Source organism: Carassius auratus, chromosome 17, assembly GCF_003368295.1.
Source record: "Carassius auratus strain Wakin chromosome 17, ASM336829v1, whole genome shotgun sequence".
In the NCBI taxonomy this organism is placed as follows: Eukaryota; Metazoa; Chordata; class Actinopteri; order Cypriniformes; family Cyprinidae; genus Carassius; species Carassius auratus.
In genome coordinates this window covers 21,817,282-21,833,962 of record NC_039259.1, presented here as the reverse complement: position 1 = coordinate 21,833,962, position 16,681 = coordinate 21,817,282, and the positions used below count along the sequence as shown (strand labels likewise).

The 16,681-nt window shown below is 35.3% G+C and overlaps 1 protein-coding gene across 4 annotated transcripts in view; it reads right to left on the bottom strand.

Annotated features, from left to right (window-relative positions):
• Window positions 1-14,918, bottom strand: part of mvda (mevalonate (diphospho) decarboxylase a) — a 64,046-nt gene extending 49,128 nt beyond the window's left edge. Inside the window, exons 1-5 of one of the 4 annotated variants that reach the window (XM_026286379.1) lie at window positions 14,861-14,918; window positions 13,240-13,310; window positions 11,494-11,608; window positions 11,258-11,404; window positions 9,210-9,412 (exon numbers count right to left, since the gene is read on the bottom strand). In XM_026286379.1, the coding sequence (XP_026142164.1) occupies window positions 9,210-9,412; window positions 11,258-11,404; window positions 11,494-11,608; window positions 13,240-13,310; window positions 14,861-14,891 (567 nt within the window). In that variant the 5' untranslated portion in view covers window positions 14,892-14,918. Of the gene's footprint in view, window positions 1-9,209; window positions 9,413-11,257; window positions 11,405-11,493; window positions 11,609-13,239; window positions 13,311-13,692; window positions 14,140-14,860 lie in introns of those variants that run through there. The other 3 variants (XM_026286381.1, XM_026286380.1, XM_026286378.1) reach the window with 3 other exon arrangements.
• Window positions 14,919-16,681: the final 1,763 nt, after the last annotated feature.

The window sequence follows — 16,681 nt, the reverse complement described above, 5'->3', positions numbered from 1 at the left end:
TTCCGTCTGTGTTGGTGAGAACATAGCACAATCCAACACTTTTTTAGAAAAACATAAGCAAAGCAGAACCATATAAAACAGTTTGGAGGTCAAAATAATTGTGAAATACAGGTAAATAATAATAATAATAATAATAATAATAATAAATAAATAAATAAATAAAACTGGATGACATTTAGTTCAGGCAGAAATGTATTTTTACAATGGTTAAATAAATGTTAAGCAATATCTTCAAAAGATTTATTTCTAACTTTGGCTATTATTTCTCTAAATAGAGATGATATGTCAAGGAAATATTGCGAAATTTTGTATATTTTGCTATGTGGAAATGTTTAAATCTTGTAGTGTTACAATTAACCCTGCATTTGTGCCCTGCTCACCCTGTACATGTGAAATACTTTTTACAAACTGTTTCCTGACCGAAAACAGTGCAGAGACGGACGATGGAACAGAGTTCAAACGGACGATGGAAATTAATGAACATGGCCTACCTGACAGTTTTCAGAACATTTGAATTTTCTGGTGAATTCAAACACACACAAAATCACACTAAGGATATTCCAGTTCGTAATTAATGTTGGTAGGCTATATCGTGCAGCCCTAGACTGAACTGTGTGAATGTGTGTCACTGAAATGCAAATTTAGCTGCAGCCAAGTGACTATGTGTGACCCACCTTGTTCCATTCTCTGAACCACAAGTGGATCGCGACCCACAGTTTGAAAACCCCTGCTCTAGCTGTTCCTTACATGTACATTTAACTTTTCCGGCCTCTTATTGCTACCTTTCCCCACTGATTTTTTTTTTTTTAAATATGTAGCTCTCATGAAATCCAAAATGAGCCAATATTTAGCATGACATTTCAAAATATCTCACTTTCAACATATGATATATTATCTATATTCTATTGTGAATAAAAAGTTTATGAGATTTGTAAATTATTCCATTCCTTTTTCACTCACAATCTGTACGGTGTCCCAACTTTTTTGAAATCGGGTATGTATATTATTATATACTGCAATTATATTTATCCATTAGAATTATATATGTTTAATTCTTGTTATGTTCTGTTCTGTTAATTTGTTCAATTTAAATGATTTGTTGTAAGGGAAGTAAAACTATCCTGTTGGTACATTAGCCTATAACATTATTAGGCCTGCCTTAATTATTACTGAATGTAATAAAATGCAACTTACACATGACTTATATTTTTTTTCTTCTCACAAGCTTAAAGGTGCCATCTGTAATGTTTGGCAAAAAAAATCAAGTCATACTCCACATTCCATAACAGATGGGGGCAGTATGCCTCAATAAAGTGAATTGGTCTGCTCTAGAGTAACAAACGAGAAACGGCATAGTCTCTATGCTCCGCCCCTACTTTCACAACAACACTACAGCCATAGCCGAAGCCTAACTGTGCGTTCACACCGCCGGCGTCTAGAGCGTCAAAAATCGCTCTTGCCACTCTGCTCATGACGCTGCAGAAAGATTTGTGAGCGCTCAGACGCTCTAACGTAGATCGAATGCTTATTTTGTATTTAAAGCGCCTGCAAAGCAAACAAGCTTGTTGATCTCGTGCAGACTAACCACAAGGAGTTATAACCTCATTAAATATTGTTGTGAACGAAATATTATGATCCTTTACTTAAAATGAACAATCTCAGACACCTTGGTCCACGTATCACTTTTAATTTATTTTTTTATGTCCCTGTACGCAAACAGGGACACATCACAGATTAATACAAACGCTAAACAGCAATAATCAACCTGTCCTTTATTCTGCTTGAGAACTAATGTGCCAACTCTCAAGCATTCACCGTGAGACACACGCAATTGACTCTTTTCACACGCTTTCACGCCACACATCAATTTTTTCACGCACAGAAAAACCACAAAGCAAAGAGGACACGGAGACCAACAAACTAGAAAGAGCAGGTTAGTTATGATGTAATCGAATGCGATTTTCATGCACCTCTCATCAGTAAAGACGCTCCTGTAATTAGAAGTATATCTCCAGCATGTGCATTCAGATCAGGGTTGCCAGGTTTTCACAACAAATCCTGCCCAGTTGCTTCTTAAAACTAGTCCAATCGCGTTTCCGGGAGGTTCCCCGATAAAAATTGCTTCCCGGGGTTAAAATATAAATTTTTGGGAAGGGTTTCCCTGGTAAAATTAGCATTTTAGGGGCTAAATATCACGTTATTGGTATTGGGATTGCTTCAAACCGCGGACATGAAAAACAACCGCAGACTTGGCAACACTGGTTCAGGTGGAGCGGCAGTAACTGCACAGAACCTTAGTCTACCGACAACTAATACAAAATCGCTTTCAAAATCGACAAAGAATCGCCTGCGATTTTAACATCGATGTTGTGTAGATTGTCAGTGAATTACGGCTCCGTGTAGTAAATGCCAACCAGTGTTGCCAAGTCTGTGGTGGTTGTTTTTCATGTCCGCTGGTCACAGCGACCCCAATACAAATAACGTGATATTTAGCCCCTAAAATGCGAATTATACCAAGGCAACCCTGCTAAAAAAACTATATTTTAACCCCGGGAAGCAATGTTTTATCGGGGAACCTTCTGGAAGCGAGATTGGGCTAGTTTTGAGAAGCAACTGGGCAGGATTTGTTGTGAAAACCTGGCAATCCTGATCTGAACACACGTACTGGAGATATACTCCTAATTACAGGAGCGTCTTTACTGATGAGATGTACATGAGTAAAGACATGCACAACCCTATATAATAAAATGGGTAACGTTAAGTTATAGCTAGCTAATTATCAAACGCAGCTACGGTTAGCCATCGCTAACATTAGCACGTTTATCGAACAGCCTTCGATACATTTCTATGTTATAACTTCCCGAAAACAAATACACAAACATATAAAACTTCTAGCGAAATACTAACAGCATCTAACTTGCAAGTTCGGAGTCAAACCTCATTTCTTTCAGGTCCATCAGTTGTCTCCAGCGATTAAAAGCAGTGCCGATGTTTACTCTGGTATTCTTATCGGATTTGATTTGTGATTCCGAGCCGGGTTGTTTCCCTGTAGCGGGTGTTGGTCTTTTGCCAATGGCTTCAGCTATCCTTCCGCTCTCTTCTCTGAACTGAAAGTAGTGGGCTGTACTTTCCACACGATTGACATCAGGTCCAGGTACGCCCTGCGAGTTATTCGTGTATTCGTTGCAGGTTGGCTGGTGGTTATGTTGCCCGCATACCGCCTCTCACGGCCGAAACTGGTATTACAACACCTGCCGGGCCGGGGCTAGTAATGCTAATGCTAATTAAGGTTGATATCTCGGCAGCACTATAACTTGAAATTTTTTTAATGACATCATCGCCTTTATTTCTTCTCATTCTTTTGATGCGTGTAGGTCATGTTATGGATATTTTTACCTCAATTTCTGCATATGGCACCTTTAATGTATTTTTTTAGCGTAAAAAAAAAAACATGCAGCAAACGAAAATACGCGATTAATCGGTTAAAATTTGTTACTGTGGGTTAAAGAATTTACACTATATACTTAGGAACAGAGTCTGGGCAATGTTTTTAAGTATTTACAAGGTTTGTGTATGTTTTTATCCAGTTTTTTTTTTCATTGCCTCACGTAATGCTCAGCTGTGGATGATTTATGAATGTTTGATATAAAGGTTGCTGTCCCATGTTATACATGAATTGTTCATTTAAAAAAACAAACAAACAAAAAAAGATATTGTTTTATGCTAACATGCAATCAAGGTCTTCGGATACTAGATTCATTTAGGCTATTTAAAATGCACTGTGACATTTTACCATTTCAACTTATAAACTCCTTGAGATTTTAAAGTCAGTTTAATATTACTGAAATTCAAGTTAAATCTAGTATAAAAAAGGTTTTAATAGCTTAAATTATTTCTATGAATGAATATGTTAGCATGACTTTTTCGTCATATTTTTTTACGAGCTGTATTCGTTCTCCGAAACCAAGCACCCACTTTTTTCTTTTTTATATCTATTATTTGCACACATATCTCCTAGAACTGAGGATTTTATATATATAGAGATTTTTTTTGAGCAAGGGTTCACTGTCAGGGGAGTCACAATTAGGGATGGGTATCGTTAAGGTTTTAACGGTCTTACTACTCTTACCGATACTGCTTAACGGTCCGGTACTTTAAAGGTATTCTTATTGGTACTTTGTGTTGTGTTAGTCAGTCGAAAACTTAGCATTTCTAAGTCTGCACATAATAGACTTTTGAAAGATGCTTTGACAGATGCGTTGAAAGCTCAGCCAAGATGAAAAAACAGCTGATCATAGCTCTATATGAATTTCCATTTTGAAATAAATTTAGTAAAAGAGCTACTGCAAGATATTTTTAGTGCTGCAAATTAATTTATCCTTTGCTGAAATTTCCACGTCTTCATGGAGAGAGCACGTCATGGTTGCTTAGCAACGGCAGTCGCCTCAGGGGTGCAACTGCTCGAGCTCTTTGGAAAGAAGGAGAAAGCGGCACGCCTAGCGTTTTCCATGCATTTTTAGGCGCGATATGTGAATGGACCCAAAGACGAGCTCGTCGCACCACGTGCGCATCGTGACCGCGTTGCTTCCATTATGAGCACACATACCGCGCGCCTACATTTGTAATAACGAACTTGAGCATGCAAAAGACGCGATATGTGAACGGGCCCTTATGCTTGTGTGTTAGCCGCGCTCGTTCTTGTTGTGTGTGTGTGTGACTGACAGACAGCCTCCATGGCGCGCATGAGAGATCTCGTAGATCTCACAGACAAACGTCTTAATAATATAGCACATTAGAAATGTTTAGTGAGATAAAATGTGCACGATAACATTATTAAGCAAAAATACATAGAACATAAATTTTTTTCCTCCAGTAACGAAAGCAGAACAGATAGCGTCAGATCTTACTGATACTAAGGTACTTTGGTACCCATCCCTAGTCACAATATAACTACATCATTATTAGAGTTGACAATTAACTTCAGAAATGAAAAATAAGGGCTAATTTAGTTTTTTTTTTCTTCATTTATAATGTTTATTTTTGTAGAAAAGAAGTGTTCAGACAAAATTCTGCCTGAAAGAATGAAAAGACCGAGCTGAAGGCGGAGCGATTCGACCAATCAGATGAAAGCAGCGTTTCAGCACCGCCCACAAGTACGAATTAAATATTGAAACCATAAACCGATTTGTAAACCCCAAATGACAAAATGAGAAATCAAGCCAAAAACTAATTTTCCATTTGTTAAACTAAATGGAAAAACGAATAAACGAGCAATTTTTCCATTTCTTATTATTGAAATCATGTTCTCTCACTTGAATCCTCAAGTCTTTTCGTTTTCAGTTTTTTTTTTTTTTTTTTATGGATTTTGAAAGCACGGAAGATACCCTGATGGTGTACGTTCAATCTGGGTATCTTCCGTCCATTCCAAATCCAATGGCTTTCTCAAGCCCAATAAAGAGAGAACTAAGAAGAGAAACATAATTCAATTTAGTATTTAATAAAACTAATATTACTAATTTATTTCATAAAAAAATCTATATTAATTTCCACAATTGATTATGTCACACACACCTACCTATTTCCTTTAGACTTAAAAGACGAGAGTGGTAAATTTTACAGACATATTATCATGGACTCTATTGACCTGTTTCCACCGCAGGAACTTAACCCAGGAACTAGGGACTTTGGCCTGGTACTTGGTGTGTTTCCACCACAGGAACCAGGAACTAAATAAAGTTCCGGGTAAAAAAATGCCCCTCAGAAAGTCCCTGCTGGCGAGGTAGTACTTTTTCAAAGTTCCAGGAATTTCGGGGGCGGGGCTTGGGCGCTAAACATCCTGATTGGTTGAGTTCACTCAGCATTGGTTGAGTTCAACCACCATTTATTCTGATCATTTTCAAAATATTACTGTTATTGTGTCATGAAATGTAATTTTAAAAGTATTTCAGGTGAGAATTTAGTTGTTTAAAATGCTAATCCGTTGTTTATTTATGACAGCGCCTATTTAAAAATGTGTTTTGCCAATCTCAGAGACGGTGAGCTCCACGCGATCAGCGAGAGCTCAGTCCTCATGTATCCGCCGAGAGACCTTCTGATATGTGCCGCTGGCTCTGATGTCTCTTTAGTGGTTAAACATAAGATATAATACGTTTTGGGTAAATCTAACAGGTTATTCAATTTATATATATATTGAAATGAAAATAAAAAAGGCAAATTTATATAATATTTTGTTTCATTGTAATGGCTGTATATATAACGTACACATATCCCAGATCTAAGTACATTTCTGCAGTTGTTATTATGTTTAAATGAAAACGAAAGGAGGCAGTGATATTTGATCTCCCATTTCATTTTATTGTAAATGTACAGTGAGCAAAATAGCAGTAGCCAAGGCGAGCTGACTGAAGTTATCAAGTAAGCTACTGTTACGGATTTGCGTCGTCGCAGACATCACACTGCCGAGTCAAATGCGCAAAGTCTGAACTACCGAGGATGCACATCCAAAATCAGCATACTATAGTATTGAGAAACCCGTGCAGACCTATGTCACCAGTCTATTTGCCTAATCTTCCCGGTACTTTACACCACGAAATGCAGAAAGCAACAGGTCTGGGGGGAAAAAAGTTCCTGGGGAAAAAAGTTCCTGGTACAACTGTTCTGGGTAATTTCGGTGGAAACGGGCATATTATTGATTTTTATTTTCACTTCACTTTTATCCAATTGGACAGAACTATTTGCACTGTATTTATCAGTGGGACAACATTCACACAATACTATAACCTAGAAATAATTTCAAAAGGGGTCAGTTGCAAGTCGCAGCAGCATAAATTATGTGCCCAGCCTATCTGTTTCAAATATTATGCTAATTAACAGTGAGCGGTGGTTTCAGACATTACAGTGCCGCACTCGTACTGACTCTTATTCTGCCTGAAAGAATGAAAGGACCGAGCTGAAGGCGGAGCGATTCGACCAATCAGATGAAAGGAGTGTTTCAGCTCCGCCCACAAGTGCAAATTAAATATTGAAGCCATAAACCTATTTTTAAACCCCAAATGACAAAATGAGATGGAGCCAAAAACTCATTTTCCGTTTGTTAACCCTCTAGAGTCGATTAGCGCGTATACGCGTTATGAGTCATTTTCTCCTGATAACCCCGAAAAGAACTTAAATTACACTTTCAGTTTTAATCATACAGATAAGAGCAATACATCAATCGAATCTGTAAACAGCCTCCTTTTTTTGTAAACAGACATAATAAAAAACAAAACTTTATGCACTTATAAAATAAAGATTACAAACAAGGTGTGCTGTCTGCAGCCTTTGTCTGCGCTGATCTTAATTTACAAACACATCATTAAAATGAACTGTTGCTCCGTTAATACTCAACGAAGAGACATGAGAGAGATATCTAAAGAAAACTTGACATGTCTGCTTTCTAAACTAAACAAGTGCCGCCGAAAACAAATATTCTGTGATAAAGTAATCCATATGAAAACAACGCGATGTCCATCCCTCTCTCTTCATTATCTTCAAATGAGACCATGCCCCCACGCTAAACGCTCTATTCAGATTCAAACTGAAGCACGTGGTTTGAATACGCCCACACAGAAGAAAAAGCAACGAGACTGTTCTTCAAGTTCTTTTTATTTTACTGTTTGCTTCGCGATGAGAAGAATAAGACATAATTCACCCCAAAAAGATGTGATGTGGTTAAGGATTTGAGATTGGGATTTCCTCAGAAAAAAAAGAATGAAGCACTTTATCCAGCAGAGATCGTAAACATGAGTAAGTCTCTTTTTATTGATTTAAATACTTGTACTAGTTTTCAAATAACATGTAAACATTTTACTAGTTAGACTTTTTCCAAAGACTTTCTCCAAACTATAATTCCTGACTAAATGTATAATCAAGTGAAATATTATGAAGTTTCAATGACAATATACAATACTATACAATTCAAAAGCTTGATGTAAATAATATAAATGTAACAAATAAAGATAACTTTAAGAAATGTAACAAACAATGCTTTTCTTTCAATTTATCCCCCCTAAAAAACCTGAAAACTATTCTCAGCTCTTTTCAACATTAATAATAATAATAATAATAATAATAATAAATGTTTTTTTGTAGAAAATAAGATTGTTAAAAGGATTTCTGAAGGATTGTGACTGGAGTAATTATGCAAATAAATGTGTCTGAAAGTAAGCTTTGATTGTTCCTAATAAACTGCTTAACTGCCCCCCCCCCCCCCCCAAGTGGATATTAAATTATGTTGTGGGATAATTAAATATATTCTAAATAAACTACAAACATAAAATTATATAGATTTATTTTGTTCTCACATTCTTTCTTGTAACTCTTTCCCTCTCAGTGACAAACCTGAGGCTCATTATGCAGGCCTTTGTCTTCTCAGGTGTAAATCACAATTATATTCATGATACTTGACGCCTACTCACACATGACTTTTACCAACAAAAAGTGTCTTAGAAAATTTAAATCAATATATTGTTTTCTGTGAGTGAGTAAACGATGATTTTCACATAATGTAGAAAGAAAATTTCCAGGCTACAAGTCCCGGGAACCAATGTTCTTTATGTGTTTTTTTGCATTTTTAGTTTTTCACTATCCACACATAATATCTTTTTTTCTCAAAAATACAATCATGTACATACATGCATTTCACATATTATTATAGCCCAGTTTGTGCTGATTACAGTGATATTAGACTTTACCCTTTTAGATATTTATAACAAACTGAAAAAAGCACAAATGTCAGGGCATGACAAAACTTCTCCAGGCCCAAAAAATACCCTTAGACTCCAGAGGGTTAAACTAAACGGAATAACGAATAAACGAGTCATTTTTCCATTTCTCATTATTGAATTCATGTTCTCTCATTGACATTTGCATTTTACTGTAGGCCTATATGATCTATAACGACATGAAATATGCTGATTTTTAGCCTACTAATTGTATTCTATGTCTATTTAAGAAAAACCTCACAGGTAGCCTAACATGTTTTAACAGCCTAACAGAGTATAGCAAGTGCGTCCGTGTGTTCCCGTAATTCAGTGACAAATGTTTTATAAACATGCCCATGTCGACACTTGTTAAATTAAAAAATTCAAGCAATATTTTAAATAAAATAACCTTTTAGGAACACTATTTCTATGCTGCTGCCATTCTAAGGATTAAATCCACACACTCACCACTAAGATTAATATTCTGAGCTCTGGCCAGAACGACTCAGATTCCACTTGTTCAGCAAGACTGTCTTTCCCATCCAATTGTTCCCCCAATTTCCACTGGACAAAGCCACCGTACAAACTCCTGCATGCACTGCCAGAGCCCTGCCGGGCCACTGCAGACAATTGCTCGCTCTCCACACCGAACAACTGTGACAGAGTATACACTAAAAAAAACCAAATTTTAACATTATCATCATTAGGAGAACAGGATGTCGTACTAGTACAAGTACCATGGCAATCAAAATTATTCAACCTCCAGAAACTGTAATAATTTACTAATTTTAGCTTTTCTTAAGATATATATTTTTTTGTAGCATCTACAACCATTTAGTGCCATGTTAATAGTGATCATGTCAATATATAACTTAACATTTTTGAGTTACAGGATCTTTTAAAAAGAAAAAAAAAGAAAAGAAAAGAAATGGTGGGGGGAGTGAATGACCAGTGCTCTCTTCCACTCTCAATACCATGAATGAGTTGAGACCCAAACAAGGCATGGAAACCCTAACTGCTCCCTGGGTGCCGCAGCACATATCCACCCAATGCTCCGGGTGTGTGTTCACAGTGTGTGTTCACTACTCACTGCTTTGTGTGTGCGCACTTGGATTGGTTAAATACAGAGCACAAATTCCAAGTAGGTGACACCATACTTGGCTGCACATCATGTCATTTTAAAACACAAATTTAAGCCATTGGCAACCAAACTGGAACTTTTTGGACTATATAAAGGACATAATTCTTTGAAATACCAGGCCATTTTGGCAAAGACCGAAATACATTTAGTGTATAGTCTGAAGCTGATAATCTTTCCGGCCAGTCAACCAGTACGTTTGGTTCGGGGATCAGTCATATAAAGTTTATATGTGGTTTGTTCAGTCTCCAGATTTAAATCCAATTAAAAATATTTATTTTATTTTGTTAATTATTACATTTGATTAATTTGAAGAAAGCAGTGGCAACATGAAAACCAAAGATGATCAATGATCAGGAAGCTCGAGGAACAAGCCAAGATTCCAGTAGAAATGTGTCAGAAGCTTGTAAGCACTTAAAGGTAAGATTTATTGGAGGATACTGAATAAAAGATCACAAATTTTAGCTTTTAAGGATTGAAAACATTAATAATTAGAAATTATAATAATAAGTAATAATTAGAAATTATTTGATTTCTCATCAATTTTAAATTGTCAGAATCACTTTTTATAACTTTTCACACAACTTTTTATAATAGTTTATTAATTATGGGGTTAGAATTATTGCATATTTCCAGATAAACAGATTTTGAGCCACAAATAAATGTAACCAAATTCATAAATAAAAAGAATGAGACCACATAGTTTCACAAAAATGAATTAAATTTATGATTAGACAAGCAACCCTGTGCCTTTGAAAGCATTTCAATAATGTTCCAACTATTTATTAGTCTTTTAAAACCATTCACTGATATTTAAATTAAATATTTTTTAAATCAGTTCATTTGTTTTATGTTCTACTTATGTCTTTTGAGTATTGTAAATGTAAACAATAATGCCAATAAAGCTTTGATTCTTTATTTAATGCATTTCTGTAGGCCTAACTGATTTTACCGTATGGGAATTTACCATATTAGGCTATAATATTTCTATGGCTAGTTCTAAACATAGTGGAATGACAATACAGAATATTAAACAAGTAAAGAGATAAGTAAAATTAAAGTAGAATCTCATTTTGTTGTTAAATTTATTTATAATTTTTGAAGCAAATCTAATTTTGTTTGTTACATTTTTTTTTGAAAACGTCTATATATTTGTGGAACTCATTTGTGAATTTGTTTAATAATTGTGAATCTCTTTACATTTATTTGTGCCTCAAATATATATTTATCTGGAATTACGCAAGAGTTTCAACCCCATAACTGATGCCTTGGTTGAACCATTTACATAAAGTTATCTTCACGGCTGCAAAACGTCTTGCAAGTTGAGAGGGTTGAACAATTTTGATTGAAACTGTATATGCAATTTGTTTACACTCACCAAGACAGGCATATCCTGATGCAGAAGATGCCAGGCCAGCAGCAGTAGGAAAATTATTCACAGAGCAAATATGGACCTTATGGGAAACACTGCTGACATCAGAAGTGGAATCACCACTATTTCGTCTCTTGCGAGAAAACCTTCGAACTGGTGAATATAAATAAGATTGACATCACAATGATAGCTCCTGACATAAAGTTTAACTTATTGTAATGTTCTGAAAGCCAGGGACTTACTTTCCTGCAGACATGACTGCAACCTGGGATTGCTGATATCCTCTTCTTTGCCATTCAACCAGATGCGGTCTTGTTGGAAATTTCTGCTGCATGCAATTGTGGTGGTTGTTTTGAGCTGAGAAAGAGAGTTATAGTATATAATGGTACCCTCACTGTTTGAGCTAAATTTGGAGCGCTTTAAATTAACTGAGGTACAGTGACAGATAGGGGTGTCACGATTTCAATTTTAAATCGAAATCGATCGAAATTAAGTCACAGTCTCGAACTTCGAATTAAAAAATGGAATCGTCGATGCTGCCACGCCCCCATGTTGTATGACGGCAAATCAATGACAAAAATAACCGAGCATTCAACTGATGCTGGCGCGCGCTATATGAATTCCGCGAGAGGAAAACTGAATCGGATGCGAAGAAACGGGAGCCCGCGAGCTCATTTCAAACTCCCGCGCGCGTGACATGTGCTGAGTCCCAATTCGCATACTATCCATCCTAAATAGTATGCGAAACTAGAATTAGTACGTCCCAAATCGTAGTATGTTGAAAAGAGTATTCCAAAGATACCCGGATGGTCTACTATTTCCGGTTAGAATTCGAAGTGCAGATCAATGCACACTCTAATGCTGAGTCCCAATTCGCCTACTTATACTACGACCTAAAAGTTTGTACTTTTTTTGTGAGGAAAAAGTACATACTTTTGAGTGTGTAGCAAAAGAGTATGCACGTTCTGGGACATACTTCGATGACGTCATGCAACGTGAACGACAACGTGTTTGCCTAGTTATGCACACCACAACTGTTAAAGTTTCATTCATTCTTTATGTCCAGTAAAATTTTATTTACTATTCCCATCTTTTTTTCTCATCGTTTTTTTTTCACAATACATTTTACAATTTGTTCTTCTACCAAGTTGAGGAGTGAAGAAGCAGGGCTGCGTCGTCATAGAACCAAACGCAGGTCGTTTGTGAGGCGACTGGTTCTGACGTTCATGTGCAATGTGTGTAACGAAATAAAATATAACTTTAATTAGGGTTAAACATTTGAATTCTTACACTTAAAAGCTGAGGGCGCATCTCTGCTGCTGCACCCGGCTGCCATGTTTACATCACCGCAAAGCCATCGCAAAGCTCCTCCCTCCCGTACGCAATGGGTTGCGGGCAATATTAGCACTTAAGAGTGTGCATTGATCTGCACTTCGAATTCTATCCGGAAATAGTAGACCATCCGGGTATCTTTGGAATACTCTTTTCAACATACTACGATTTGGGACGTACTAATTCTAGTTTCGCATACTATTAAGGACGGATAGTATGCGAATTGGGACTCAGCATAAGTGCTAATATTGCCCACAACCCAATTAGTTTAGTCATTTTTTATTGTTTTTGTTTGTTTTGTTATGAACTTGAATGTCATCTTTTGTGACTGCACTTACAAAAGAGAAACTGGATGGCAGTTTATTTTAAGTTTTCAATTGACTAAAGATATAAGTTATTGTTACATTATGCTGTTAATAAAAGTTTTAAATTTGACAGTGTAATGTGGTACATTGCAAACAAAGGTCAGATATTATATTACATAAAAGTCTAGTTTGAAAAATGACAATCTGTGCTTTAAAGAGAATAAATGTAAAGATCGAGAATCGAATCGAACCGTTACCTTAGAATCGAAAATGCAATCGAATCGAGGATTTGGAGAATCGTGACACCCCTAGTGACAGATGCTGACAGGGTTTATGGGTACTATCATTCACCTGGTCCTGATGCAATGTTATGCTGAGGGATGAATTGATTGGCAGAATGAGATCTTCATCACGTTTCCCCCCTGATTGAATGTCAATAATAAATAACTCAACAAAACACACATGAAAACATAAGCAGAACATGTTCAATGTAATTTCTTATTAATATCAATGCAAGTGTTATTTCGAATCAAATTACTATTTACAGAAAGTGTAGACAGTTTACCCAAAACATATTTGGTCACTTAATTAAACACACTAACAAATGTGTGACTGGCACTGCATTGTATAAAGTGTATTGTTTACATCTTTACTAAAGTGTAAAATAAGTACAATAAAACGCTCAAAACTTTCTCAAAACAAAAATAATGATCATATTACCTCATAATAATCACAACTGAATGCTACGTTACTGTTACTGAACTTTGAGAGATAAGATGTTCCGTTTAAAGTATGCACACTTACAGTATTTAATGACAGCGATGTTTACCGGTGCCGTGCAGGTGACCATAGAGAGACTTTGCTTGTCGTTTTCTGTCATATTCATAAATTAATAATAAAAAAAAATCTACACTCGGATAAACAAAAGTGAATGATTATATACAAGTCACTTGCACTGGTTACCAGCTTTTGTTTAACAGTGTGAAGGCAAATGAAACACAACCTTGAGTTTGGATTGGTTCACGCTAAACAGGAGGATCCGTATTTGACCAATTAGAGAGATCACCGTACAACCCCATATTAAAGTGACCCAATCATTGGCGTCGGACCATGGTCTTACCAGAACTAGAGAATGAGATGACCTTATTATTGGAAGATAACAAACTTCACGGCTACACCATTGGAGAAAATTTAACGGACAACTTTGATCATGTGTGCGTTTCTAAAATGGATGCTTCCTCGTTTCCTAGCCTTGCCTTTTCTTCCGTCCTCCTCCTGCCCTTAACCCGGAAATCCATCGAAACTACCATATTAAAGGACATCTCAAATTGTTTTTTTTTTCTTCATAGTAATGCATTAAAAACGTATAAATCTATATTAATATATAAGATAAATTATTATTAATAACTCCACGTCTTTGTTACGTCTCTTTGTAGAAATGTTCCAAATAAAGTGAACAACTGAACCCTTCCAGAAGTCCGTTAGCCAAGGCAACATGTAATGTAATGTCTTCTCATGCGATGGTCACTTCCAGGAATTGATTTCCGTTTGTGATCTTCAGATATTTGATCTTGCGATGCTTTTTAATGCAAAGTTGGGGTTGATTTCGACTAAACATACAAACGTTAGTAGAATAGACGAATTATATTTGTCTTTTTTGTCTTTAAATGTAATATAACATTGTTTTCGTCAATGATTTAAATAGTGTAAGCAAGTTTAGTTTGAAAAAGTGTAATAGTAAATAAGACACAATTAGACAATATTCGAATAAAATAACAATAATAATGAGAAGAAATAATCATTTGCAACAACCAAGTGTTGAATTCTGCACGCACAAGCAGCGTTGTCAGGGTAAAGTTTGGGAGTTCCAAATGCCCTTCATCCTTCAAAGAACACACTTAAAGGGCTCTGCTATTCGAAGGGAGTAGGGCATAGGGATTGCTCACTTCCGTTTAGAATTCGCCCTACTTACCGTCATAGCAAAGAGTATACTCTTTGGTCATAGTTTACCGTCGGTCTCACGCATGGTCTCACGCATGTCCACCATGCTTGTAGTTCTTTTTATTCGTGTTTGTAGTCCTGAACCGAATTCTCGTACGAAGCGAATGGGTTGTGGCAATATTTACTTTATTTTACTAAATATAGTTTACTTTTATGTGCAGCCGCATAGTAAACACTCTTTACGTAAATACAATAAAATAAAAAAAAATCCTGAAAAAAGCCGGTCGGTGCTTCTTGTCACTTTTACTTTGTCATACTTAATAAAATATGATTAACAAATTTCATTCATTGACATAACCATTAATTAATACTCTATTTTATAATAATAACAACGATAATGAACACGCGTACACGCGTAACACGCAGAGCCATTGAGAAAAAAACAAAAACAAAACATATATATATATATATATATATATATATATATATATATATATATATATATATATATATATATATATTAAAATCCAAGTGAGCCGGTTTCTTGACAAATCAGGTCCTCCCTTAAAATCGGGTCTTGGTCTCCGTCAAGCCAGTTATTATCATGTGAACAATATTAATTTAAAATACATAGCCTATGGCATACTTAATACATAGCAAATAAAATAAAATAAAACAAACCGAACATAATTACACTTGATGAACTGCTAATAAATGAATAAAAAAAGAATAATAATAACAATACCCTATTAAGAATAATTGAACATCATTAATTAGTTTTAGTTATAAAATAAAAGTATGGACATTTACTAAATGTAAACCCATAATTAAATAAAAAATAATCTTTAATACATGGGGTGGAAATTCCTGTAAAATAAAGCTAAGCTTTCAGGCCAATTGGATATGATATGGTAGAGTTACTTTTATTATAGAGTAATTCAGTTACTTTTTGGAACAAGTAGTGAGTAACTAGAACTAATTACTTTTTTAAAGTAACGTTCCCAACAGTGCCCATGGCCAACTCATAAAGAGAGTCATTTGCTTTGTGATTCATTGATAAGGCAGTGTCATGCTGCCACCTACTGTCGGTTTCATTTTCATTTGAAAGTATAAATGAGTCATTTAAATCGTTTAATATTTCCATTTTCAAAACTTTAAACATTAATTTCATCACATCGTTCTTATGAAATACATTAACTCCACCTCCAAGTCTTCTCAAAAAGTCTTTATAATCCTTAATGCAACAGCAGAGTTCTGTGCATTTGACTGGTAACTGGTAGCCATTTGACTGGTAACTTATTCTTCTGGACTGTATTTGACTAATTTAATAAAAATGAGATGGAAAATGGGATCAAAAAGGTAAAAAAAAAAATTTATAAATCAAATATTGCCCTATTAATTAATTTATGTTCCTAAACAAACAAAAAAAATATCAAAAAATAAATGTAAGCATAGAGACCTTGATACTGTAACGTTACCTTTTAAAAAACTAATTGCAAACGTTTTTGCAAAGTGTATTATGTACAAATCATGCAATACTGTACCACTAAATAAGAAAGGTTTTGAGGGCAAAGCTAATCAGGCCAATGAGGGACAATTAATAATCAATCTCATTTTTTATTAAATCAATCTTTTTTTTTCTTCTTTTTTTTTATTAAACACAAAGTGTCATTAATAATGCTTACATTATAGCATCTGCAAATTCACAAACAAAGTATATATAATTTGGCCAAAATTACAGGTACCTACATTAATATTCAAGAATGAATAAATGTACTGTTATTATAGATTACAAAGGTATTTATAATTAAATACATCCAAAAGGTCAGGACTTGCCATACATTTTCTTATT